General features: G+C 36.3%; 1 protein-coding gene across 2 annotated transcripts; it reads left to right on the top strand.

Annotated features, from left to right (window-relative positions):
* The first annotated feature begins 3,993 nt into the window (after nt 1-3,993).
* Nucleotides 3,994-20,098, top strand: LOC121318403 (transmembrane protein 263-like). Of its 2 annotated transcripts, XM_041255019.1 has the most exons (4): nt 3,994-4,257; nt 5,094-5,162; nt 12,088-12,157; nt 18,966-20,098. In XM_041255019.1, exons 3-4 carry the CDS (start codon nt 12,094-12,096, stop codon nt 19,259-19,261), a joined length of 360 nt encoding a protein of 119 aa, XP_041110953.1. In that variant the 5' UTR covers nt 3,994-4,257; nt 5,094-5,162; nt 12,088-12,093; the 3' UTR covers nt 19,262-20,098. The 2 variants fall into 2 exon arrangements, with proteins under 2 accessions (XP_041110953.1, XP_041110952.1); XM_041255018.1 differs by lacking the exon at nt 5,094-5,162.
* The last annotated feature ends 956 nt before the right edge of the window (nt 20,099-21,054 follow it).

Below are 21,054 nucleotides of genomic sequence, written 5' to 3'. Positions count from 1 at the left end.
GTAGGGCAATATAAACATATGTGGAAAGGGAAATGCAGGGAGGAAGAAACTAATATTAATAGACTGAGGGTAGGACATACAGCATTAAATTATCATTAGTACAGAATTGAGAGTCATGAGAATGGGTTATGTGATAATTGTGGGGAACAAGAAACAGTGGAACATACACTTATGGAATGCAAAACAAATGGAGAGAAAGAGAAATGTATATTCAAATGTATAAAATGCATAGGGAAATGGGAAAAGACATAAGGCAAGAATTAAATGTACATATAAAAATATAGAAGTCATTTATCATGTCCGTTTAGATGGTATGCACCAACAACTCCTAAAAAAAGAAAAAAAGGGTGAAATGTTTGTTGTGAATACAGCAATTTGAATATGAGTGTACAGCTAAAAAGAATGATGCTAAACTCCGTGAATGTAAAAGTGCCAAAAGAGATTGGATGGTTAGTTTAGGTCCCGAATGAGAATACACATTGAACCGGATGAAGCTGCAAAAACCGAAGTGAATGTGATACAACGGACATGGGCATCCTCAACCGAAAACAATTTGAGTAAGACTGCTTACCCCGACGAGTTCTTTAATCCTGACCCATCCAGCATAGCAGTGCTGCTTGTTTTGTGTTAGCGCTCAAACTGAGATCACGTTAATTTTGAAACCACTGACCAACTGTAGTAATATTAGTGAATATATATATATATAACTATATATATATATATAATCTATATATCTATATATATATATACTATACTATATATATATATATATAATATATAGTTTTGTTCCTCTCTTTCTGTTACATAGCAGAGAAAGTTTACAAACGAGAGGAGGCCATTCGGCCCATCTTGCTCATTTGGTTGTTAGTAGCTTATTGATCCCAGAATCTCATCAAGCAGCTTCTTGAAGGATCCCAGGGTGTCAGCTTCAACAACATTACTGGGGAGTTGATTCCAGTTGATATATATATTATATATATATAGTATATATATATATATATATATATATATATATATATATATATATATATATATATATATATATATATATAATATATATATATTTATATTATATACTAGGCCCTGATCCCTATGTAGAGATGTAGTCCGTGCCCCATGTCTATAATAAGGACCAAGTGAATGCATTTGATTCATACGTAGACGAGATTGCTGCCCAGTTGTGTATAAAAAGACCAATGATTTTGACATGCACATCATTGAATAACTTCATAGTCACACATATATTGTCATATATACATAGATTAAAATATCTTGGGTCATAGATTGAAAACAATCATAGAATACTGGTATGACAGAACTTCCCTACTAGTTTTGTAAGAGATCAAGGGCAACAGTTTAAAAAAAATAAAAAAATAAAATAAACATCTCAAAGTTCTGTTTATAAGTTGATGACCTCAACCAAGGAAAATTGTGTGTGTTTATTTATGATAAATGGTAACATAGTGTTGGGTCAAATAGACACCAAACATAATAGAAAGGGCTTTTGGATAAAAGAATCACATTTACTAAAAATCCCCCCAAAAAACGGTATTCTAGCGCTCTAGATGTCATATAAACCCTCCCTAGTCAAAAGTGGCAGCTGTTGCTGACAGTTAGTGCAGGTGTTTCCTCATTGTACCAAGATGCTTGATCATACTTTAATGCTGCAGCTTAAAGCAGTTTTCGTTGTTTGGTTGATTCAGTCTACTCTATGTTATATTGGCGTTTTCACACTGGCCACAAAGCGTAGCATGGAACAAATAAATAAACAAACAAGCCAGAGAGTTGAAAGGTCACAGTGCACAGAGAAGCAACTACAGTGTCCAAGAAACAGGTTTCGGAAATAAGGAATACAGAAAAAATACTAGAAAACAGACACACCTCTTGTTTATCAGTTTGTAAAGACGTTCACTTAGACTGAAGTATGCTGTTGAGCAATGTTTCGTTTAGGAGAAAATTACCAGGTGCTATCGGGGACACAAATGATCCCCTAAGAATATTTATTCAGAATATTCAGTATTAATGTGCATGTAATCGTACTGAATGCTTGACTAAAACAAAATTACTCTATGAACCGTTTTCTTAATTCATACTAATTTATTTGACCACTTGGCATTTGAAAAAGAGAAATCATCTATATTTGAATATGAATTCCATTATTGTCGATCTGTGAATAAACCCATAATTTTGAAGAAAAAAATGAGAGAGAAAAAAAAAGTAGACGCAAAGTGCTCACAGACTGTAGCCATACATTTGTTCTGCTGTAAAAAGTCTCAGGACTGTGTTTATGGGCCAGTGGCAGGTGGCCAGGGGTTGACGAATCGCGTTGTTTATTTGGTATTCATGCGCAAAGGAAACACGTACATGTTTTAATAAATATGTATAAGGCTGCTACTCACTAGAGCGACGCGGCAAGCGGAACCGTGCAGCGATGCGTCAAGATGAATATTTTAAATTGTACAGGTTCAGGACATAATTTCTTAGCTTCTAAGTATTTGTTTTCTGCAACGTGTTCCTTTAAAACAATAAATAGAATACTTATCTGCAGCTCCGACCTACAGTTTCTACATTTTCACCCCAGTCGGTACCCCCCTACAAATGGCAGTGTTAATAAACATTCGATGTCACTTCCCTTTTTATAATGCTTCATTTGGCATGAGTATGTGGACTATTGATAAATGAGATGCCATTGGAATTAAGGAGAAAATGGTTATGTACAAAGTATTGGATAAAGGTTAATTCTATGCATATATAATTTCCTCTTAGGAAAGGCATGGAAGATAGGTGGATTAATCATTATAAAAAGGAGAGGTGGAAAACAAATGGGGGTACGTTGGGTTATTGGGCGCAAAAATGGATAAAGGAATTTTGAATTGAGAAGTTGAAGTTGGTAGAGAATGTTAATATAAATGTGTTACCGGGATGGTTGGTGGAAAAACCAAATTGTTCTATAGAATTGAGTGAGCAAGTGAAGAAAGGAGGGGAAAATTGAATTGAAAAGAGTCAAGCTTTTGTAGAGGAGAAGAGTATGGATCCAATGTTCCAAAAACAGGAAGAGTGGCAATGGCGTACTATATTCCAAAATTGGATATTTGTAAAATATAAGGATATCAGACCGTGTATCAATGTATGCTGTAGAAATGGTAGGTATACTATTTGTAATTTAAAATAGCTGAAATAAAACCTTAAAAGTATTTTCACATTCTTTAAGTGTACTTATTGCATTGAAAGGGGAGTTTACTAATAGAAGAGCTATTATGTTTGAAATAATACAACAATATAAGGAATGTGCAATAATGGGGATTGAAGTGGTTTTAGTTTGGATTGCTGGTCACTCTGGCATTCTGGGTAATGAGATGGTAGAGTTTGCGCAAAAAAATGGGTTAAAAAGAGAGGAGATTGATATGGTGATTCCTCTGGGATCTCAGGAAATGGGAGTCTATATAAAAAAAATGATAGTAAAAGAATGGCAGGAGAGATGGGATGAAAGCATAAAAGGAAGGTTTTATCATATATCCAGAAAGAGGTGAATAATAGTTGGGTGAATAAAGGATTAGGAAGGAAAGAGGAAAGCGCGTTGGATAGATTAAGGATTGGGCATAGTTCTTTAAATGAACACCTGTTAAGACTAGGGAAACATGCCGATGGAAAGTATGTAAAATGTAAAGTAGCAGAAACAGTAGAACATTATTAAAATGTGAGAAATATGAGTAGCAGAGCAGGAAAATGGAGAGGAGGCTGAGAAAAATGGAGGTGTATGAGGTTAACATAAAGAAATTGCTGGGAAAAGGGAAAGAGGAAGGGAGACTGAAAAGAGAAAATATGCTGATGAAATATATAAAGGAAACAGGAAAAGAAGAAGTTATAAATAATAAAGATGACAGAAAAATAGAGTAAAACAGACAGACAAAGGTCTACAGATAGAGGGCGCTAATCATCTAAAATAATAGATGGAATGCGCCCTCTAGATTTAACTAGAAAAAGAGCGTGGACTGTAGAGAGAGGGTGAGCAGGAACTGTGGCGCCACGTATGCAGCAATTAGGATTCACAGAATGAGAAAGAGTCGCGGTTTGGTACAGTATTACTAACTATAGGTGTACAAATGACCTGCGCATTTAGATTACCCCACTAGCGACATTTCATTGGGTGTAAGGAATCGATAGTTAAAACAAAAAACAGTTGTTGGTCGTGGTTGTAAAGGAAGTTACGTTCGCTCCAAAACACACCAAGGTAGTCAACAAGTTTGCAGAACAGTGGTAAGTTGGCTTTGAAATTAAAATGGAACAGTTTATTGTTCGAGATATTTCTTCATTTATGTTTGAAACCTTTTGTCATGGCGTTTACGATAGTATCGATTCTAGGACTTGTCAAGTTGTGTAATGTGTTGTTGTTGTACTCCATATGTGGAATGCATAATACAATACAACAGTTTGTAACGTTAAAGTATTTATTTCAGTTTTTTGTGAAAGTAACGTGCAGTAAATGTATCTTTTTAAATATACTGCCAAGGGTGATATATTTTATTTTGTGTGACATTTTTCTATTTGTAGGCGATGTAGTCCAAAAAAACATATATTCCACATACAAATTCATTATTTTACCAGACGTGTAGGCTGTTTAAGTTAAATTTAATTTACACTTTTAAAACTGTTTAAACTTTTAAAGTTAATTGCCCATCCGATGAATATGCCATTATTATTATTATTATTATTATTATTATATTATTTATTATTATTATTATTATTATTATACATATACCGCAATAAATCAAACAGATGTGATAAACTCGGCCTAAATATGTATATGTCACAGATATATAGTTTAGGTGTTATATTTGTCGAGTTTGATGTAACAAGGTTGTGGGTTATTTTGAACGTGTTTATGTATAGGCACGTCAGCATCCTCCGATTACAATCAGATCCTAGTAGTAAATCCTGCCACGTCAATCCAGTGTGTTTCTAAGTTCTATAGCTGTTTGTACACGGGCCTAATGAATACAAAGTTCAAAGACAATAGCTTAGATAAGAGTGGGTATTTTCAACCTGGACTAATAACGTCAATCCTTTTTTTTTTTTTTTTTTTTTTTTTTTAGACAATTGGAAAACTGAAAGCTGTGTCCCCTGCAATAATGTTTAGTTTTGAACTAAACTATGCTTTTTAGGTAATAGGTTGTAACTGTTCAACAGTTTACCCTATCATTCTATGCTCCTGCTCATCTGCAAGCTGCACTAACTGAGGATACAGAAAATGATCTTTTACACATATGCCTTAACAGCATAAGCCTTTTTTGTTGTTTGTTTTGTTTTCATTGTGGGAAAAGCAGCTGCTTTTCTTTCATTGCTTTACACTTTTTTGTGAATGTGGGTCTCACTGGTTAACTCCACACTTGCACCGCTGAAGACTTGCGTGAAGAAATTTATTTCCCTTTTTTTGCATTTCATCCATATTTGTCACGTCATGCTTGAGACTGAGTTTGCTCTTGTGTCCAGCAACTGAAATAATGTGCCTGTCTTCAACTCCAGCATCACTTGACATTTAAACACAAGATTCGAGGTATAGGACTGTTTGTCGATGCTGCTGTGTGATTTCTATGTGATTTTGTAATATTGATGCTAAGGTCAAATGCTGTTAGTAGTGACATTTGGAGGAATAAGAAGCAGATTGTTGATGGTTCCATTAAAATACAGCTTTATGACTACTTTACAAAAGCTTTGAAAAGCAGACAAATGTAAACAATGGCCAAAAAGCACAGATGTGTCAGTATGCCTTTATCATTTGTTTTTGGCTATGCTGACTGTTAATATAGCCACTAGAATTACCTGGAAAGTGTCTTATCTATCTTATGTTGGATTTTTGTCTTGCCAGTTGTCAATTTTTAAAGTAGCTATTTCAGACGACTTGTGGAAGAAGGCTTTTTCTAGAGTTTTGAGGTTGATAGATTGGTGGCTGCTACACTTTTTTTCATCTACAAGAAAACAGTACATATACAAATTACATCTCTGGGGCAGGGAAGGTGCTTTGTTCGCATAGATTGTGACCTAAAGTAATGTATTGCATGAGTCTTTTTTTTTTTTTTTTTTTTTAAGACTAGTGTGAATTATCATTGTTTTAGTTATAATCTTGAGTTTTGACCATTTATTTAAAAAGGAGTTTGACTTGCGTTTAGCTCAGTCATGGAATAAGTACTACATTTATTATCTTGGTCCAGGAAAAAGGAATGAGATGATAACTGGGACTTGCATTAAGTCAAGATTGGCTGCAGTTTTTAAACCAGCAGTGTTTAACAAAAACAAAGTGGAACATAGGGGGATGGTTAAAAAGCTGTGATACTGGTTACTGTAGGATTCTGCTGGAAGCAAATTTACCATAAAAAAACAGCAACTCTAAAATTCTGCCCTCCCCCGGTCAAAGTGTACTGTTTCACCTTTTTAAAATAGATATCAAGGCTTTAAGGGTGTAGTCCAAAGAGGGTCCTCATGATTTTAGTACACTTTGTTTTTTATGTTTTATTTTTAATAGTATCCAGTGCACTGTGTTGGACCTACCTAAAAAGCTTGAAATGTGAACAATATTTAGTTTTAATTGGGATATGCATGCACGTACCATCCCTATAAGCAGATTAACCTGTTTTGACATTATTCACGGGTGTATGTTTTGAAATTCCTGGGAGTGTACTTTTGACATCCCTTTAGTATTAAGATTCAGGCTGTTCCTGTTTAACGCATTATTTTGAAATACTGTACTCATTCTAATCACAACAATGGAATACATATCCACAATGGCTACATTAACAAAGAAATTAGGTGTCACGCCACTATTCCTGAAAAACAAATCCTTGGTCCTTTATTTACAACAAACATATGTACGTGCCATGCCAGCAGGTGTCACTTTATAGTAATTAAGGCTGTATGCAAATATTTCACATACAGTAGCAAGTATAATAAGGAAGTACCAAGAATTAAACGCACATTGAATTAAAAAGTTTGTTCGTGAGGTTTTAGAATGATAGTACAGAAGAAACATTCCATTTTACCTAATCAAGGACTTCTGGGTTGACAGCAGATGTAACTGGAGTGTTCTACTGGTCATCTCTCTATTTTATTTTTTTTAATAGCTACAAGGATGGTTAAATGTTTCTATTAAGATTCCCTCCTACTGTAGCACAGGTGGGACTCCTTAATGTGCTTTGCCAAAGTTGTCAGCATGTTACTGCAACTACTAATTAAATTTGTATTTATTTTATTTATTATTTTTTAAATCCATAAGTTAACCACCCAGCTGCCCATTTGTTTTGGCAATTTCTATGTTAAATGCTCTTTTTTTTTTTTTTTTTTTTTTTTTTTTTTTTTTTTTGCTTTTTTTCATTTTTTTCAAAAAAGCAGTTTGGACAGTTTTCAAAACAATTTTTGCTATTTTTTAAATACACACTTTTTTTATTGTGATTGATAAATGGAAATACAGTATTTCAAATAACGTAAATAACAACATGTGTTTACAATTGTAGCATTATAATATAGATCACAACAATTTTTTTTCTAATGGCATAAATAAGTAAGTTAAGTAAGTTTGTACAATGGTAGCATTATAATAACATTATAATACTTGTGCAGGCATATCACTTTTTAGAAATTATTTGTTGTGCGATAGATTTCAAAGCAAACACACTTCAGACCCTCATCAGTGCTAACGTCTTTATTTAGCACATAGCCTATACATCAAAAAACTTGTGTCACAAATTTTCAATCACGTCATACACAGTATCTTCCCCTTAGCGCTCTTATATGAATTATCTGAAGTTTAGGTACAATAAATAAAGGTTGTTTTGACCTGTACCAAACCTGTCAAGGCTTCCTTACAACCTGTAACACCAATAAATAAATAAATCTCCTTGTTTTATTCTCTGTAGATACACAGGCCTCCATTTTTCACTCTCAGCTGTGTATATACAGATGACCCGGTCTGTCAAGCACATTTTTTAGGGACTGCTGCCATCTGCCAGTAAAAAAAAAAATAACACTGCATACACTTTTGCAATAGTTTTTTTTTTAAATTTTTTTTCAATTAAGCACTTTAAAGTTTGGAGATGCACATATAAGCGCCTGCATGCTATTCTCACGGGAGTGACAAATTTAGACTCGCATGCGCTGCAAGTGGAAATTGCGGGATAAGCAGCTGGGTGGTTAATACAGTAGTCTCTGTGTCTAGGAACACCTTCTAAGAGGATACTGCGGCTAAGAGAACACCTTTGTGGTGAAATTGATTTTTCCCATTCTAAATGCTCAGCTAAAGGAATACATTTTTGGCACCACTAGTGATTCGTTCACAACATGATACAGTAGTGTTTTTTGAACCTGATAATGCCTCATCAGACTTAAATTCAGTTGGTTTATTTAATCTTTTCAAATGTGACTTGTCATCTTGAGGCACACTGATTGGTTTATTCAATCTTTGCAGAACCGTTACCATATCATTGCCTCGTTTTGTATTCAGATTTCCACCTCATCGCTACAAAATGGCATGTAAACAAACAGCAAAACCCGTCGCTGTTTCTCTTGTTACAAAAAGTTAGAAATTGTTCAATCTCCTGAAAAAAACCTGAATTGGACACCAAGTCGCCAAGCAATTTGGTGTTTCCTGTTCTTGTGAGTTGCTTCACCATTCTGTTAAATAATTTTATGCATGTCTTCAGTATTGCTCCTGTACAGGTATTCATAATTAATACTAGAGCTGCTGCTGTATTTAACGTGTGTAGGGGTGCTGTGTTAATTTAGTTTGACAGTTAGTTTATTAACATTAGATTGTCTGTTACTTTTATTATTATAGTTTATCAACATACACTTGCCTGTTGCTTTTCTGTTAATTTCATATGCTGATGCATGTGCATCATGACAAGTGATACATGGTGTCTAGTGGTCAGCTCTGTCTTGGAGAACACTTCGGCTAAGAGAAAACGTTCTCTTGCTTCCCGAGGGGTGTTCTCTTAGCTGAAGGCCACTGTATATGCTTTGTTTTTTGGCTACTCAGCATTGTGACTAACAGAATCGCGACACTTTAACCTGAACTGCATATAAATTAATTATTTTAGAAAAAAAGGCTACAACTAGTGTACTTGTAGGTGTTTTGTATTATTTTTTAACAGCGGAATTTGATGCTATGATCTTAAGAACAGTAATCTAAAGGTTTATTGCTTGAGCTAAATAGAGAGTTCATCTCGTTGCTGAGATTTCAGTGATTTATCAACCGCAGTCTGGAGGTATGTATATTACATTTGTAATTTGTTTGTATAAAAACATATACAGTATAAGCAGATTAACCTGTTTTGAAATTCCTGGGAGTGTACTTTTGTACAGTGATGTAGCTCTCTGCCCTGTTCCTTGTTGACATTTTAATGTATTTCTTTATTTTTATACCGAGTATCACTGGTCATTGCTTATCGCACTACATCAAAACAGTTAATGCAGTTCTTTCCACAAGATTTGCATGATAGTGTTCAAACCTGCTAGTACAACTGTCACAGATGGTTTTAGCTCTACCCAGACTCTCTCTCCATCCACATTGATTCTATCGTGGACTACTATGGTTAACCAGGTCATGTAGCCTCATGTATTTATCTTGGTGATGAGATGCATTGGCTATGTTTACAATGACCTTTGGCACCTAGAATAGAGAATGGAACAACTGGAGATGTAGACCAGTGCCAGTTTGGCACGATTAACATCATTCCATGGGTCAAAATATGTCAAATTCAAGAGGCACATTTGAAGAATTGTCATCTTACTGAGACAGAAATACACATACTTATCTCATGTAATCCCATTGCAAATATTGTGAAAAGAAATGCATGTGGTACTATATCAAAACAAATAACGCAAGGGCTAATGAAACTCGGTATAAAAATTAAAATGCCAACCAGGGGCAGGGCACAGAACTACATCAGTCTCAGCAATCTCATCTCATCCCTGAACAATGAAAAAAAACAAACAGGTTATCCTGTTTATACTGTACGTTTTTTTATACAAAGAAGTTATAAATGCAGTGTACAAGTTTATACGTTCTTATGATGCATGCTATGTGAAATATACTTAATTGCCATTAATTTCGTAGTTTGTTGTAAATCCTCGTCAAAATAATAAATGACAAGGTTAGGGGTATTCTTTTCAGGAATAATAGGACGACAATCATAGCATGCTACCTCTGTTTTTGTTGAAAATGTAGCCAGTGTTACTTTGTAAATTGTCATTCTTTACCTACATTATCGATGTAATGTATATTATCAGTGTGTATATATGAACATAATTTAGATATTTTATTTAACATCGTGTAATCAAATAAACTACTAAATTAAATCACAAAAGTCTACCAGAAGCTGTTAGTAGTACAGTATTTTCACATTTTTCAATGTCAGTTTTTCATTAAATACCTATGGAAAACTACAAAGCAGTATATAATTCAATATATTAACGTAACATGATGCAGCAGGTTTCATTCGACTGTATGAAATAAACTTAGTTCATTCTACAGTGTGATGCCAAACTTGGCCAGAGCTGTAGATTCGAGCCAGCTAATCCTTGGGACCGTTTATGTTAAATTGTAATAGCATGTATTCTGTGTGTTTAACATAAACTTAACTCCAAAATCTCCTTCCTACATGCGACGTTTAAAATCTGAATCACTGTGTTGCATGTATGGATAAAGCTGCCAACATACAAAGGCTAAATCTGCAAATTTGCAGATACTGTACAGGTTTATTTATTGCATTTATATAGCGCTTTTTATACAAAGTATCACAAAGTACTGTACAGTACATAGCAGGAAAAAAAGAACAAACTACAATACATTTGTCATACATACAACCACCATTGACAGACCATTTCAGTAACAGTATACACATAATACAAAAGCAGCAATTTTAAAGTTGCATTAAAACCCAGTAAGAAAGCCATTTTATAAAAGTGTGTTTTTAGTCTTGACTTAAACTGTAATAGTCTCAGCTTCCCTGACAAACGAAGGCAGAGCATTCCATAATTTCGGAGCTGTACAAAAAAAAAAAGAAGAAGCCTACCTCCCTTTGTTGACCCTACGAATAACCAGCAGCCCCACATTCCTAAGATCTCAGAGTGCAGTTTGGAAGATACGGGGTCATTAACTCCTGCAAATAAGAAGGTGCTAATCCATTCAGGGCCTTGTGTTAACAGTAAAATCTTATAATTAATTATATACTGCACAGGGAGCCAGTGTAACAAGGCCAAAACAGGGGTAATATGTTCATTTTTCCTGGTTTTATTCAGAATTCTTATCGCCGATATAAAATACATATTGAAAATACAAATATTTAAGATTAATTTTACTGTTGGAATTTTGTAAAAGACTATTGCATCGTCCTGCTGCCTCGCTGTAATTAAGCAGCAATGTCAAGATCTCCAAGTTTAACACTTAACAGATTAATTTCTTTGTTTAGGGGTCACCATAGTGTGGCAATTGGAGCATATTCATTAGTACAGTTAATATTTATTTTTTTTAAACTTGAAGTAAACCACTTGTTAGTATTTCTGGTACTATTGACCTGAAACATTTATCAGGTTTTGCACGTTTCTTTGCAGATTGAGCAGCTTTTTTCCTTTTCTGGACTCTTCTGAGATGGCGCTGTTACACTCGGTAGAAAAATCCACGTGCTTGAAAGGGTCTTGTTCGTTGTTGGTTTTCCCCCCCCCCCACTGATGCGACAAACACACGTGATCGTGTTATTGTTTGGATTTAACGCAGACTTGTCTACTTGCTGTATCTGAAAGGGCACTGCAGTCATAATGGCCGTGAATAGACATATTGAGGGGCATTGCAGCAGTTGACAGGGGCACTCAGCGTTAATTTCGAGCCCTGGTAATGTAAACTTTAGGCTTGCCCTGGTAATGTATACTGTAAGCTTGTGTGGCCCTTACGTGAGGTAGGGGAATATTCAGTACATAGGAATTTACCAAAATATTTTAAAGCAGGATTTTTAGCTACATTTATTTACAACTACTATTTTTCATTAATTGTTCTTTTGTTAATCTAAGTAACATACCAAAGAATAATTGTTTGTTTTTTAGGAGAAGATGAGTCAGACAGATAAAGATCAACAAGATGTCCCTTCATATCTTGGAGATGAACCATCAGAAGGTAACGATCAGATTTAAAAAAAAAAAAAAAAAAAAAAAAAACTGTCAGTAGAATTTTAACTGAGAAGATCTGAGTTCCACAGTGTGTTTCTGTACAATGTAACATTATACTTTATGAGCTTACACCTTTCACAGTTTTAAATCTGATTGCAGCACAATTCTAAAAGCTCTGAAGTCGACACACAGCTTTCAGGGCGTAACATTTGGTCTTTGTTAGATTTTGCTTAAATAAATGAGAAGAGCTAACTCTTTCATATTTGAGGGGGGCAATTTGATTGAGTTGACCTTTCCAGGTGTGCTTTTGCATATGTTGGTGTTAAAATAAATATACATTTGTTTGAAATGGGGGAAGTGCAACAGCAACAGGCCCAACACAACAAATATGACTGTGCAGTATGTTGTGGTTACTTATGAAGGTCATGTGACAAAAATCTGTTTTATTTTGATTTTTTTTTTTTTAAGCCTTGCATGAGCACTGGGTGATTGCATTACACCCACTGGTTCTGTTTAAATGTCATACATGTATCTCAGTGCTGCTTTAAATTTATGAGATTGCTCTGATATCAGATACAATGGGCAGGGATCAATTGCAAAATAGGAATTCTGACCTTATTGAATTTACATAAATACACTTTCTGCAATCAGAAGTAAATTGGTCTTATGATTGCTGCAACTTTCAAATCTAATCTCCATGGGATTTGTTTCAGAGAAAACAGGGGGCTGACCTGATGTATATCAACACTAATTTGTCACCCAGAATGTAATTTAGGAGTAAGTATGGATAATCAATGCTGAGCGGTTCACTTGCTGTCTGTAACAGCGCAGTAAATGCGTTAGATTTATATAGTGAAATAGCAGGCAGATGGATTGAGGTGAATTCCAGAGGCTTTACATTACAGATAACAAAGAAGATTGGTATAGAAAAGAGGACTAATGAAACCAGTCTGATAACAAAAACAGACAAACTGCCTGTGTAATCCTATTAAGTCCAATTAATCTTTTTCATTGGTGTGATGGTTTTGGACCAAGGCAAATTATATCATTCTGTATCTGAACTTGGATATTGCATTTCACATTTACCCATGCGCTTAAACTTCTGTCACGCGTAAGCTATTTTGTATGATAAACAGCTTTTTAGAATTTGAGTGAGAGATGTGAATAGCAGTTTAGCAATCGGCAATTAACACAGCATGTGGGCTGAAGATAAAATGTCCTGTAAGAATTAGCTTTGTTGCACAGTCCTTAGTTGCCTGTTGTTGGTGACCCGGAACAACATTTTTTGTGGAGCCATATGCATTTAAATTGTAGGACTGCCTTTGTGAGGCATAAGTTGCACGTGAAAGAAGCAGAGTCCTCTAATGCTGTTTCTTATGAGTGACAGATCTGCCAACCAGACTTCTCATCAATGACTTTGTTAGGAAGACAGTCATTGAAAATGACATCTTCAGAAGGACACTGTCAGTCATCATTTTGTTTTCCTGCACCGAAGAATTGACTTTATCATCGGGAAGCAACTTCTGTTCTTCTCCTAGGTAGTTGGAACAGTAATCAATTATGCTGTTGCTGATTTAGGGAGAAAATATGAATTAATGGTAGTTAAAATGAACATGATCTAACATTAATCATGATTATTAGGATAATTTAGTTTAGCTGTAACTTAACTTTATTAAAAACATAAAGTTTACAAATGAGAGGAGGCCATTTGGCCCATCTTGCTTGTTTGGTTGTTTGTAGCTTACTGATCCCAGAGTCTCATCAAGCAGCGTCTTGAAGGATCCTAGGGTGTCAGCTTCAACAACATTATTGGGGAGTTGGTTCCAGACTCCCACAATTCTCTGTAAAAAAAAAAAAAAAATTGATTGCTTCCAAGTGCCATTTTAAGTGCTTAAGTTTATCATATATTGCATATAAATATAGATATGAACAATTACAAGTTAATCTGCAAGATTTAAATGTATATAACTTTCAATGTTTCTAGTTTAGAAGCCATATTTTATTTCACCACCAGGTGGCTCTGTTGAATAACTAAACATACTCTTCCATGATGGGCAGATCTCTGCAGAATTTAAGACGTTTTAAACATCTAAATCACATGTGCAAAGCTTCCCAAAGTTCCCAAACTTTTTTTCCTTAAAACCAACCCTTTGATTTCCATTTGTCACAGTGGCCCATAATGTTACATGTTAATTTAAAACATATGTCAACATTATGAAATGTATTTTCCTTGGTCACTTTAGATTTAATAGAATACTTTGTTTAATTTGTAGCTTTGTTAAAACAAAGTAGTTTGATGGAGCCACTGATTTAAAGCATTCTAGAATCTTTCACTTCAGGACATTGACCTTTTTGTTTTTAAGCCACTCCAGTGTGGCTTTGGCTGTATGTTTGGGGTCATTGTCCTGCTAGAAGATGAATCTTCTCCCAAGTCACAGGTGTCTTGCAGACTTCAGCAGGTTTTCCTCCAGTATTTCTCTGTACTTTGCTGCATCCATTTTGCCCTCTATCTCATGAGCTTTCCAGGCCCTGACGCAGAGAAGCATCCCCATAGCATAATGCTGCAACCACCATGCTTCACGGTAGGAATGGTGTTGTCAGGATGATGTGCGGTGTTAGCGCTTAGCGTTGAGGCCAAAAAGCTCTATTTTGGTCTCTTCAGACCATAGAATCTTCTTCCACTTGGTATCAGAGTCTCCCACATTCCTTCTGGCAAACTCTGGCCGAGATTTGATGTGAGTTTTTTTCAATAATGGCTTTCTTTTTGTCACTCCCATGAAGGCCAGTTTTGTGAAGCACCCAAGCTATTGCTGCCGTATGCCCAGTGTCTCCAAGCTCAGCCGTGGAAGACTGTAACTCCTTTTGAGTTGCCATAGGCCTCTTGGTGGCCTCCCTGACTAGTGCCCTTCTCACCTGGTTTTTGAGGACAGCCTGTTCTAGACAGATTCACAGTTGTGCCATATTCTCTTCATTTCTTAATAATTAACTTTACTGTGCTCCGGGGGATATTCAATGCCTTGGAAATGTTCTTATATCCTACCACTGATTGGTGCTTTTGAAGTACCTTATTCCGGATTTGCTTTGAATGTTCCTTCGTCTTCATGATGTAGTTTTTGTTAGGAAATGTACTAACCAACTGTGGGACCTCCCAGAGACAGGTGTATTTAACCTGAAATCATGTGAAACACCCTAATTGCACACAGGTGGACTCCATTCAACTAATTATGTGACTTCTGAAGACAATTGGTTGCACCAGAGCTTATTATATCTATATATAATCATGTCACGCTAGAGACTCAGGTTCGCATAACTCAAGTGAAGAGGTTTTTAATGTGATTTGGACATGAAACCAACAAAAACCTCATATGAGATGACTACATGTGATTAGGGGTCTACCTAAATCGCGATTTCTGGGAAAAAAATTAAACCTGGTTTAAATGAACTACTGCACAACGCAAGCGATGCAAACTACGTATCTTCCTTCTGTAGAAGCCCTTTTTTATTCCTTCGCCATCCTGTTTGCATTGCACTTAAGCAAAAAACAAACAAACAAATGTACACAAATAACATTGATAAAGCAGTTAACGTTGTTGTTTACTATTTAAATTTACAGCTTTTATGTGACCTGTGCTGTGCAGTACGGGGTGGGACAAAGTTAGTGCTGCAGTGTTTTGATTTAGGTTGCTAAAAATCTAGTTTTCAGCATTAGACGTAAAATAATAGAAATGGACGACAAAAAAAGCAAAGTATATTTCGGCTGATGATCGTTTCTAGATTTTTACCTTAGAAACTGTACATTCAGACTGAGGTAATTGTTTTGCATATCTTAATGTGTCTTTGGAGAAAATACGATCGATTGCTATTTAGCTTCAGAATCACACATTAAACAAGACTACTGCAGAGGCTGCTGAAGAGAATGTAAATTAAACAGCTTTCAGAAACCAACCTGGAAAGTCAGCCCAGACAAAACGTATTTCTGTCTGCAAGTTAAATCAGTACTAAAACGATCTAGCACTGCCACCTCGCCTCAACCTGCTGCTTACTTTTAAGCTGTTGTAATTTTAGACCCGAGTAGCCACATTCTCTATGTTTTGACTCTGTACTAATAAAATACATTATTAGATGGGACGAATAACATGACAACAAACGTGCTACATACATTGCCTTAATGTATGCCAGATGCCCTTGGGTAAAAGAGTTTTGGGGTTGTTTCTTATCGATTTCCACATCTGTATAACTTGGCAAAGCTTTGCCTTAACTTCCAACCAATTCAGTGGATGCAGAACGTGCAGTCTCAATGTATGGGCAAGTCAACTGCAGGAGGGTGCTGCATGCTTGCCTTTAACAAATGACAGCACTCTGTTTTAGTAAGGAAGCAAGCACCACTATTTTTAGGCTTTATAGTGTTCTGAAATACAGTGGCTTGCGAAAGTATTGACCCCCCCCCTTGGCATTTTTCCTATTTTGTTGCCTTACAACCTGGAATTAAAATTGATTTTTTGGGGGTTTGTATCATTTGATTTACACAACATGCCCACCACTTTGAAGATGCAAAATATTTTTTATTGTGAAACATACAAGAAATAAGACAAAAAAACAGAAAACTTGAGCGTGCATAAGTATTCACCCCCCCCAAAGTCAATACTTTGTAGAGCCACCTTTTGCAGCAATTACAGCTGCAAGTCTCTTGGGGAATGTATATATAAGCTTGGCACATCTAGCCACTGGGATTTTTGCCCATTCTTCAAGGCAAAACTGCTCCAGCTCCTTCAAGTTGGATGGGTTCCACTGGTGTACAGCAATCTTTAAGTCATACCACAGATTCTCAATTGGATTGAGGTCTGGGCTTTGACTAGGCCATTCCAAGACATTTAAATGTTTCCCCTTAAACCACTCGAGTGTTGCTTTAGCAGTATGCTTAGGGTCATTGTCCTGCTGGAAGGTGAACCTCCGTCCCAGTCTCAAATCTCTGGAAGACTGAAACAGGTTTCTCTCAAGTATTTCCCTGTATTTAGCGCCATTCATCATTCCTTCAATTCTGACCAGTTTCCCAGTCCCTGCCGATGAAAAACATCCCCACAGCATGATGCTGCCACCACCATGCTTCACTGTGGGGATGATGTTCTCGGGGTGATGAGAGGTGTTGGGTTTGCGCCAGACATAGCGTTTTCCTTGATGGCCAAAAAGCTCAATTTTAGTCTCATCTGACCAAAGTACCTTCTGCCATATGTTTGGGGAGTCTCCCACATGCCTTTTGGCAAACACCAAACGTGTTTGCTTATTTTTTTCTTTAAGCAATGGCTTTTTTTTCTGGCCACTCTTCTGTAAAGCCCAGCTCTGTGGAGTGTACGGCTTGAAGTGGTCCTAAGGACAGATACTCCAATCTCCGCTGTGGAGCTTTGCAGCTCCTTCAGGGTTATATTTGGTCTCTTTGTTGCCTCTCTGATTAATGCCCTCCTTGCCTGGTCCGTGAGTTTTGGTGGGCGGCCCTCTCTTGCCAGGTTTGTTGTGGTGCCATATTCTTTCCATTTTTTAATAATGGCTTTAATGGTGCTCCGTGGGATGTTCAAAGTTTCAGATATTTTTTTATAACCCAACCCTGATCTGTACTTCTCCACAACTTTGTCCCTGACCTGTTTGGAGAGCTCATTGGTCTTCATGGTGCCGCTTGCTTGGTGGTGGCCCTTGCTTAGTGGTGTTGCAGACTCCGGGGCCTTTCAGAACAGGTGTATATATACTGAGATCATGTGACACTTAGATTGCACACAGGTGGACTTTATTTAACTAATTATGTGACTTCTGAAGGTAATTGGTTGCACCAGATCTTATTTAGAGGCTTAATAGCAAAGGGGGTGAATACATATGCACGCACCACTTTTCCGTTATTTATTTTTTAGAATTTTTTTAAACAAGTTATTTTTTTCATTTCACTTCACCAATCTGGACTATTTTGTGTATGTCCATTACATGAAATCCAAATAAAAATCCATTTTAATTCCAGGTTGTAAGGCAACAAAATAGGAAAAATGCCAAGGGGGGTCAATACTTTCGCAAGCCACTGTACTGTCTACTTAGGTTTATTTAATGTGTAAACAGGTTTGCGAAATCCTAATTTTATTCCACAACCTACCTGTGAAATTTCCAATTTACTGTGATTTAAGTAGACCCCTGTATATAATCAGTTAAATTACCTTTGGGCATTGGCCTTCAAAAGCAACTCTCTACTGAGGGTTCCTCATTTCTGAAAAACAGTCCCTCGTGGAGACCAGGGAGCAAACGTGTTTCTATGATTTATTTTTTTGCCTTCTGATTAATAGGGAAAATATTGAGATACCCAGTTGGGATAAATGTAAGCTAATGTAAGAAGCTTTCATATAAATATGCAATGTATATTATCTAATTTCATTTTCATAGTTCACCTTTTTAATATTCTCTATCAGCAAACATTTTTGACTGTATTTTTAAAACGTCACCTTCAAATGGGGACTTACGTCAAACAAAACATTGAACGTTGACTAAGCCATTTGTCTAATTTCATTAGACATTACTGCTGCAATAAATGCTAGTCTTCCCTGAAAGAGTATTGATGTTTTCATCCTATTTACAAGGCAAACAAAGGTGTTTTAATTAGATTTATTAATGCAACCCTTGGGGGCAGGTTAGGCTTTTGTAATTTGCCTTTTGAAAATGTTATTGGCTGCACTTAATAAACCAGTTTTTTACATCCAAAAACCTTGAAATGTCAAGTCTTGGTAAACCATTTACTTTGGGTATTTGAACTGATTCCTGGATCTCTCTTGCATTTCTTTTTTCAGATTCTAATAAAGATCACCCGCAACCTCAGCCAGGAATGTTTTCCCGTGTGACTGGGGGGATCTTCAGTGTGACAAAGGGAGCCGTTGGGGCCACAATAGGAGGGGTTGCTTGGATTGGGGGCAAGAGCTTTGAGGTCACCAAGACAGCTGTGACATCAGTGACATCAGTGCCGGCCATGGGAATCGGACTTGTGAAAGGGGGTGTCTCTGCAGTGGCTGGTGGGGTGTCATCAGTGGGCTCTGTTGTGGCTAATAAAGTACATCTAACTGGCAAGAAGAAAGATAAGTCTGACTAAAGGAGGAACAGCATGAAACTGATGCAGCAACATTTTTCAGGGCCTTTGGGGAGGCCAGATTTTTTTATTTTTTCCCCACTGAACAGCTGTGGCAAAAACTGTCACAAGAAATTGGGGGTGCGGGGGGCGGGGAAGCCATATGTTCCAGGACACTTTAAACATACAGAATGGCTGTGCTAAGATAAACCAGCCATTTGGCTTTCAACTCACAGGAGGCAGAGTGACTGTATGTAATTTCCAGATAGTGCTTTTCTGTTAATGGCAGACTCTAAAGATGTGTGTTTTAGGATAAAATGATACTGTTGCAGTTGTCTGATCGTTTGTTAAAGAAACGGTAAAACGTGTGTAGGGTCACCTGTGTATTTGCTTAACATGTGCCAGACTTTTTGCTGTCCAGAAAATGAAAAAGAAAGAAAAAAATGTAGCATTATAGTGTTAATGTAAATGTACATACTTTGATATATCTGTGCAGTGTTTCAGAGTTTTCATGCAACTTGAAGTGATTGCCTAACTCAGTGCTTGAAAGTCATCATGCTCATTCATAGTCAGCGTGTGTTTTGAAGGAACAGTGTGATATAAAAGTCTGTAACTGCTTTTTGTTCCTGCACCATTATGAAGCTGAAAACTAAATTTCAGGTCAATTCAATGAGTTATTGGGAAGTCATAAGCCACAGGTTTTCATAGCAACGTATTTAGTATAATAAATCTAATTGGCCTGGTAGTTGGGGCTAAATGACTGGGAGCTTGTTTTTATTCACTGCCTTACTGTATTACCTTGAGTCACATCATAACTTTTTTATTTTCAACTCTAAATAATAAACTCAAGTCATACATGTACTAATTTGTTTTTCTTGAAGCACCCTTATTCTGTATTTTTTTTATTTTTATTTTTTATTCTGTCGGTGGATTTAAAACTACTTGCCTGGTGGTCTACACTGTACAATATTAGTGACATTGAAGGTACAGCACAGATTTGTTAGTTTTGACAGTGTAAAGAGAAATGTCAAATGTACCCACTTCAATGACAAGTTCAGTAGCTGTCAAACTTTAGGCAATATCAGTGTAAATGATTTCTTGCAATTGAGAATTGGTATTCCGTTCCATAGGGTCCAGTATGCATGTATATGCTGTATTGTTTACTCTTTAGAGAGTAAATTACTTATATTTTTATTTTTCCTTGTTATGTTTGAATTTCATGTATGAATTAATTGCATGTATTCCTTTTTGTAAAGCCTTTTTTTTTCCCCCAGTAAGTATGTTTTGTGACACTGGTAAACATTTTGAGATTCTAAAGAAGTACAAGACTTTGGCTAATGTAGTGTGATAGGTAACCACGTATGTTAATCTTCAAGTACCTCCTGTTTCTCTGACCAAGAACCTTGAAATGCAAGATTTGGTGAACATCATTAATTGGTGCAAATAATGACATTTTATGATTGAGCAATAAAGCATTTTGTCAGTTAAGATGCAAGTTATAAAGACAAAATCAGTGTAAAATAGACATTTTTTTTATTTGTGTGTATATGTCCCTTAGTGTTTTAATGGAAAAATTGGTTGTTTTTCTGGAAGGAGAATCTGGCTCTAATCAACACGTCATCTCCAAGTGCCATAAAACTCTGGCTTTCATTCATGTTGCTTCATTTTTTTGGTCTCGGTTGCACACGGTGGGGCCAAACGAGGAGACGACTGTCTGTAGAGTCTGGAGGAAGGGCTAACCTCAGCCAAGGATTCCCTAAGGTTTCCTCCTACCAGTGAGTAGGGTTTTTTTCCTTACCGGAGTGCTGAGCAGTTCG

This window comes from Polyodon spathula, chromosome 7 (genome assembly GCF_017654505.1).
Source record: "Polyodon spathula isolate WHYD16114869_AA chromosome 7, ASM1765450v1, whole genome shotgun sequence".
In the NCBI taxonomy this organism is placed as follows: domain Eukaryota; kingdom Metazoa; phylum Chordata; class Actinopteri; order Acipenseriformes; family Polyodontidae; genus Polyodon; species Polyodon spathula.
The sequence above is the reverse complement of the archived record's forward strand: the minus strand, read 5'-3'. Positions and strand labels throughout refer to the sequence as shown.

Bases quoted from the DNA above. Each gene is read 5' to 3' on its own strand.
- LOC121318403 (XM_041255018.1), top strand. From the start codon at position 12,094: ATGAGTCAGACAGATAAAGATCAACAAGATGTCCCTTCATATCTTGGA. The intron at 12,158-18,965 runs GTAACGATCAGA...TTCTTTTTTCAG, and splicing joins TGGAGATGAACCATCAGAAG to ATTCTAATAAAGATCACCCG.